The 7,141-nt window shown below is 47.7% G+C and overlaps 1 protein-coding gene across 3 annotated transcripts in view; it reads right to left on the bottom strand.

The window, feature by feature from the left end:
- The window catches only part of ILDR1 (immunoglobulin like domain containing receptor 1), an 18,303-nt gene extending 11,621 nt beyond the window's left edge, over nucleotides 1–6,682 (bottom strand). For 2 of the 3 annotated variants that reach the window (XM_034990351.1, XM_034990361.1), the window contains exons 1-4: nucleotides 6,306–6,682; nucleotides 4,595–4,744; nucleotides 701–820; nucleotides 270–416 (exon numbers count right to left, since the gene is read on the bottom strand). In XM_034990351.1, the coding sequence (XP_034846242.1) occupies nucleotides 270–416; nucleotides 701–820; nucleotides 4,595–4,744; nucleotides 6,306–6,546 (658 nt within the window). In that variant the 5' untranslated portion in view covers nucleotides 6,547–6,682. The remainder of the gene's footprint in view (nucleotides 1–269; nucleotides 417–700; nucleotides 821–4,594; nucleotides 4,745–6,305) is intronic. The other variant, XM_034990370.1, reaches the window with a different exon arrangement.
- Nucleotides 6,683–7,141: the final 459 nt, after the last annotated feature.

Below are 7,141 nucleotides of genomic sequence, written 5' to 3'. Positions count from 1 at the left end.
CCCCTCCCACTGCTCGTCCGAGCCTGCGGCAGCACCCCTCCCACTGCTCGTCCGAGCCTGCGGCAGCACCCCTCCCACTGCTCGTCCGAGCCTGCGGCAGCACCCCTCCCACTGCTCGTCCGAGCCTGCGGCAGCACCCCTCCCACTGCTCGTCCGAGCCTGCGGCAGCACCCCTCCCACTGCTCGTCCGAGCCTGCGGCAGCACCCCTCCCACTGCTCGTCCGAGCCTGCGGCAGCACCCCTCCCAGTGCTCGTCCGTCCGCTCTCACCTTCCTCGGGGCAGCAGCAGCGGGCAGGGCAGCAGGGGCAGCGGATGTAGCAGCAGCAATGCTGAGGACAGCTCTGGCACCAGCACACCCCGATCAGCAGGAGCAGGAGGAGGGCTCCCAGAATGATGAAGATCACTGTCAGCCAGTCTGCAGCGGAGACGCCAAGAGCAAGCTAACGAAACATGCCGGTGGAATGCTTCCAGGTCTAACATCCTAGAGGTCTAATAAATACAGCTCTTGATCTATAGGTTACGTTCAATCAAATAGTGGGGGGAAAAAAAAGTTTAGCTTTGGTAAGGGACCTTCAGAGGTTGGCAATCCAGCAATAGGCTGGGCTTGCTTGCTTCTGTTTTTTGTTGTTGTTTTTTTTTCTGTGTGTAAAAGTGTCACAGTGATGGGGTGGCTAAAGAGAAAGCTCCAGCAGCACTTACGCAGGACAATGAGCTTCACCTCCTTATCTGGGTCTCCTGACGTGTCCCCGGGAGCCTCAATGGTGCAATAATACACTCCATGGTCCCACCACATCACTTCATTAATCACCAGATCTGCTCCTGCAGGGAGGGATGGAGAAAGTGCCAGGGGTTAAAGGAGAGGGCCCTGGTTTCTGACCTATGGCTTAAAGACCCAGCACTGTCCTTCCACATCCTAAGAGGGCCCCTCGTAGTGCAGAGGAAAGCCTAAAGCCCTTTCACTGAGACCCTCCTCTTTCCCCAAACAGTACAATGATGGTAGAACTGACCATTCATTGAGCCCTACCAGGTACCCTGAAAGGATTTTGGACATCACCTCATTTCATTCCCACCACAGCTCTCTGAGTGGGTGAGGTACACACTACATTGCCTCCCAGGGATACAACTTTCCCTCACAGTCATATAACTTTTGGTCATGGATGTGGCCATCCAGAATAAAGTCACTATTTCCTATCCTCTCTTAAAGGTGGACATGGACACACAACTCCGTTCTGGTGGACAGAATGCAAGCAGAAGGGTCACATGATGGCTCCCAGGAACTTTCCTAAAACAGTTTGGGAATATTTTTGTCCTTCTCTTCTTTTCTTTTACTCTGTTATCTGGAGAGCAAATGTGATGGCTGCTGTCTTGGACCATGAGGAAGAAAAAGACTTTCTTGGTGAGCTGGAGCTTGGGCCTGTTCCTGAGGACTTGATGGAACAGGGCCACCACACTAATTTTGGACTATCTACCTCCAAATTTATACTTGAGAAGAAATAAACTTCTTTATTGTTTAAGTCACTAATATTTTGGGTTTTGCTTACTCACAAACTCGATACCATCCTGATACAGTAAGTATGCTTATCAGCTGCATTTCAGATGAGGAAACCAAGACTCTAGGAGGCTAAGAAACTGGCCTAAGAACAGAGAAATAATGAGTAGCAGAGGTAGGTTCAAATCCATGTCTCTCTGCTGCAACCCTGGTGCTCTTAACCACTAAGTTCTAATGTCCTTTCCTAAGGGGTGGAAAACTCCACAGCCTGGGTTCCTCACCAGCTGTGAACGGATCCCTCTGGATCTTAGAGGGACAATTTATAAGATGAAGTTGAATAAGCAAGGATGAAATGCCAATATTTTAAGGGTAAATGTTACTCGATGTTCAAGAAAGGAATTTCAGTTTTCATGAGCACTAAGCGCTGGGCTACCTCATTAAGATAGATGAATGGTATGTTCAAGTTTAGTAAATGCAACAGATTTTCACTGAAGACCTTGTGTGGGTCCAGCTCTATGTCAGACCCTGAGGAAGATCTGCAGAGGAATAAGACTCATCTCTGTCCTAAAAGGGCTTAAAGTCCAGTCAGGGGCATCAGGACAGCCTCCACATCCCTGCTATTTCATCCACAGTAGAGTGCCAGGGGACAACTTCAAATTCCTTTTTAAAAACCCTTAGCATTATAATTTTTTTTTTTTAAGATTTTATTTATTTGAGACAGAGAGAATGAGAGAGAGAGAGAGAGCACATGAGAGGGGGGAGGGTCAGAGGCAGAAGCAGGCTCCCTGCCGAGCAGGGAGCCCGATGCGGGACTCGATCCAGGGACTCCAGGATCATGACCTGAGCCGAAGGCAGTCGCTTAACCAACTGAGCCACCCAGGCGCCCAAACCCTTAGCATTATAGACTTGCTCCTGCTTACTTAGCAATCCCATCTATAATTCTTCATTATCTGTTTGTCAAAAAATATTTATTGAGGAAATGAAACAAAAATGCAAGGTCATGTACCACTGGAGCTAACTTCAACTTCTGTTTCCTTCTCTTTCTACGTCAAGCTCTACGATTTTTTTCCTACCCATGATTTTCCAAACACACTACCTTTCCCAGAAATAAGCTTACCCCAGACTTGGAAGAATGGTAAAAATGCTTTGGAGGAAATTCTCTCTTAATGTGCATTAAAAATCTGCCCCAATTTTTATTAGAGACATAAAGATTTTTTTTTAGGGCTATCACAGTAATGAGGACATTCAGATATGTTGATATTTTAAATAATCCAAGAACTGACTTGACATGGTCATCTCAAATGATGCACACACAGGCATAAAGTGTCAGAAAACAAGGGCTTCAGGAAGTCATGACAAGTATGGAGGTAGACATAAAAACCAAGGGGAAATACTGCTTTCCCATGGGTGTAAGGGAGAAACAGAGTTTGATCCAAGGGTGATTGGGAGTAGAGATAGTGGATGGTATTACTCAGAATTAGAAAAAAAGAAAAGTGGGGACTGTCACCTGTGGGGATTTTCATCCTTCAAAAACTATAAAGGAGGCTTGCCAGTTGAAGAGACTTTAAACTTTGGAATCAGATGAGGGCTAATTCTGCAGGCTCTGGGAAAAGGAGAACCACCCTGACTCTTTGAGAATGTAGCTAGAGACCAGAAAAGGACAGATGTTCCTTAAGGCCGAGAGTTTAAGGGCTGGCTTGGGGGAATCAGAGATCACATGTAAAAGAATCAGACTTAAATATCACAGCCAAAGTATTATACAAAAATTTGGAAGCAAATATTAAATTGGCTCCCTTTAAATGGTCATAGAGCATTCACTGATTTCCTCACATTGTTGCTACAGGTACCTGAGTGGCCTGCTTCATGTATTCTCCCTTCTTTTTCCCCTTTTAATCAGCAAATATTTGTTTAACACAGCATGTGAAGCTCACTGAAACAGGCTCTGAATTCTGTGCCAATAACCCATCACGGCCATCCTGGATTACAAGATAGGAATATGGGGCGCTAGCCCATCCATCCAAAAGTGCCCTCAGTGATTGTAACTAAAGTTCACTGCACACTTAATATTTGCTAAGTGTTTTATGCATATCATCTCACTTAATCCTGACGGCTCTCCAGGAGATGGGTAGTACTACGGCAAGTCCCATTTTGTAGAAATTGAGGCTAAAAAAATTGAAGGGACTTGCCCAGGTTCACATACCCTATAAGTGCAGAATGGGGACCCACACCCGAGTCTGAGGGCTCCAACCACCAGCCCCTGTACTAGGCACAAAGAATAAGTATGCTTTACACATAGCTCTTAGATATCACATTTGATATTTACTTCAGTGTGCAGACACAGAGACCATTATGTCCACCTTTCAGATGAGGTAATAGAGGCCAGGGAAAACATCTGCTACTGGTCCACAAGCTAGCAGGTGGAAGAAGCAGGACACTCAGCCAGGTCTTTAGATTCTAAGGCTAATGCTCTTCCCTCTACCAATGGGCAATGATGGTCTTCAGGTAGCCATTTACTTGGAAGCCCTTTAGACATGTACAACAGGAGTGGCCAGAGGGAAACTCAGCGGCCTGGGGTTCATGCAGGCCCTGAGAGCAATTTATGGGAGGGAGCAAACAAGCCTGAGCCACACCTCAGCCATGAAAAAGCAAAAGAGACCACCCACTCCCAGACCTTTAGCCAAAGCTGTAGGACATCTTCTCATCTAGAGACCAACTTCCAGGGGAGTGACTTCAGATGGTGGTAACAGCATTCTATGTATCTGGCACTTTCCTCAAACAAACACACAAACAAACAAACACAAAACCAAAAAAAAGAAAAAAGAGGGTGCCTGTGTGGCTCAGTCGTTAAGCGTCTGCCCTCGGCTCAGGTCATGATCCCAGAGTCCTGGGATCGGGTCCCACATCGGGCTCCCTGCTCGGCAGGAAGCCTGCTTCTCCCTCTCCCACTCCCCCTGCCTGTGTTCCTGCTCTCGCTATCTCTCTGTCAAATAAATAAATAAAATCTTTAAAAAAAAGGGAAATGCCCACAATGACTCAGTCAGGCCCAGGCCCGGTGTCTGCACCTCTTGCCGCCCCCAGATCCCTGCCGCCTCCCCTGCACTCACGGTTCTGGATGGTGATCTTGCGCTGCCGGTAATCCACCCCCAGCACAGGCTCATTCTGCCCCCGCCTCTGAGCCACGATGCGAACCTCCCGCTGACTGTCGTTGCAGTCATTGGATGGGTCCTGGCCCAGGGATAAAGCCGCCTGGTATGCTGAGGAAAGAGGACACAGCCAGGTCACACAGCAATGGGGAATTCCCATGGAGAAAGGTGCCCTTACTGTTCCCTGGAGCAGAGAAGCTTCTCATTTTTATCCTGAGCTCATGTGTCTACTGGGAATCCTGCTAAACATGAAGATTCTGATTCTGTGGGTCTGGAGTGAGAATCTGAGAGTCTGCATTTCAGAGGAACTCCCAGGTAATACTAATGAACCTCTGAGCAGCAAGATCCAGACCCCTCTCAAAGGTCATCATTTCCAAATCCTGGCTCCATGCTCCTGTCTCCCATTCCAACTACCCTTGCTTCATTTTTGGTCACCCCAGATTCTGCTCCTATAGGGCTCATCCACCTGCCCTTATAATACATTTGCTGGTGGCAAATGCCTGCTACCCTGGCCTCTCCTCCCTTCCGACTTTATTTGAAAAGTAACCCCCTGGAAATCATGCCTTGATTCAGAGATGTGTCTTTTGGGGACAACGCCAGGTTCTGTGGGTGACTCAGACATTTAGGTATCAGGGTTCATACTGTAAGACATTAGTCAGGGCTAAAAGAGGTAAAGCTGATGCCTCCCCCCTTTTTCCTCACCTCTGGAAGCTCACTTCCTTCCTACAAAGACGGTGTCTACTTGTACTCTCAAAATCTCTACAAGGGTAATTGTCCAGGGCTGATGGTGAGGATCTGGGTTCCTTTGTTCCTTGAGAGAGTAGAGGTAGACAGCTAAAAAGAACTTTGGTTCCAGGGAGGAGAGCTGACATGAGTGGGGCAGCTGCTACTGAGAGGTAGGACTTGGCTAAGTGTGTGTGTGTGGGGGGGGGTGTGCAGCACTGAAAATGTGTTCCCTGGGGGCAGTGGGCTCTCGCTCACTGGGAGAGTTTCATTGGCCACTAGGAAGGCTGGCCACAAAAGGGAGTGTGGCAGTGGGGGAGGGGGGGAGGTTCACAAACGCCACTCCTCAGGGTCCTGGGGGATGTAGGAGGCTTCTTGTCCACGTCCTCAGGTGGTAAAGGGAATGGAGGCGGACTGCATACTCATCTCAGTGTGCCGGCATGCAACCAGGAATGGACCAGGAGGCAGGACTGGCACTGCCTCTTAAAAAACTTAATGTCTGAGCTGCCTACATCTTTTCAGAACAAGGTAGGACACAAATCTTAAAATAAAATAGTATGTGACCTCAAATAAGTTACTTCATCTGTCTGGGTTGTTTATTTATCTATAAAATGAGGGGACGAGGGGCGCCTGGGTGGCTCAGTCATTAAGCGTCTGCCTTCGGCTCAGGTCATGATCACAGGGTCCTGGGATCGGGCCCCGCATCAGGCTCCCTGTTCCGCGGGAAGCCTGCTTCTCCCTCTCCCACTCCCCCTGCTTGTGTTCCCTCTCTCGCTGTGTCTCTCTCTGTCAAATAAATAAATAAAATCTTTAAAAATAAAATAAAATAAAATGAGGGGACGGCATTAAGTGAACTTTGTGGCTCCCTCTCAGAAGGATTTGTGGCCCTATGCCCTAATGGCCATGCTTCACAGAGGGACGTACGTGGGCTGAAGGAGGAGGGACTCACATGCAGAGTAGTAGTCAAAGATGGGGTCCTTGCAGAAGGACTTGAAGCGCCACGTCACTACGACATCCTGGAGCTGGGCAGAGGTGGTGTAGTCACATTTAAGGACGATGGAGGCAAACAGTGTGACATAGCGCTCTGTGTGCTGGACCGTCACCAGCAAGGACAGGCACCCTGCAGCCAAGAGCAAGAGACAATGCTGAAGGCAGACTATGTCTCTGGGAGGTGACCTACTTCTGTTCATGGGGTAATAAAAGCAATGCAAATAAGCAAACACACTGGCTGACTAGTTGGGAGCTGGCAGGCAGAGTGGGAGGCAAAGACCACACAGACAACCTGGGGGAGATGGGGGAGAGAAAGAGGAAGGATGACTCGCAAGGATCTTGTGATCCATTGACAGTGTTAACACGTTCAACAACAATAAAGAAACTATATTAAAAGAAGGCCTACAGACAAAGCACTGATTTCCAAGATCTATAAAGAACTTCTCAAACTCAGCACCCAAAAAACAAATAATCAAGTCAAAAAATGGGCAGAAGACATGAACAGACACTTCTCCAAAGAAGACATACAATTGGCTAACAGACACATGAAGAAATGTTCATCATCATTAGCCATCAGGGAAATTCAAATCAAAACCACATTGAGATACCACCTTACACGAATTAGAATGGCAAAAATTGACAAGGCAAGAAACAACAAATGTTGGAGAGGTTGTGGAGAAAGGGGAACCCTCTTACACTGTTGGTGGGAATGCAAGTTGGTACAGCCACTTTGGAAAACAGTGTGGAGGTTCCTCAAAAAATTAAAAATAGAGCTACCCTATGACCCAGTAATTG

The sequence above is a fragment of the Mirounga leonina genome, unplaced genomic scaffold, assembly GCF_011800145.1.
Source record: "Mirounga leonina isolate KUSES-001 unplaced genomic scaffold, KU_Mleo_1.0 Mir_115, whole genome shotgun sequence".
Classification (NCBI taxonomy): domain Eukaryota; kingdom Metazoa; phylum Chordata; class Mammalia; order Carnivora; family Phocidae; genus Mirounga; species Mirounga leonina.
The sequence above is the reverse complement of the archived record's forward strand: the minus strand, read 5'-3'. Positions and strand labels throughout refer to the sequence as shown.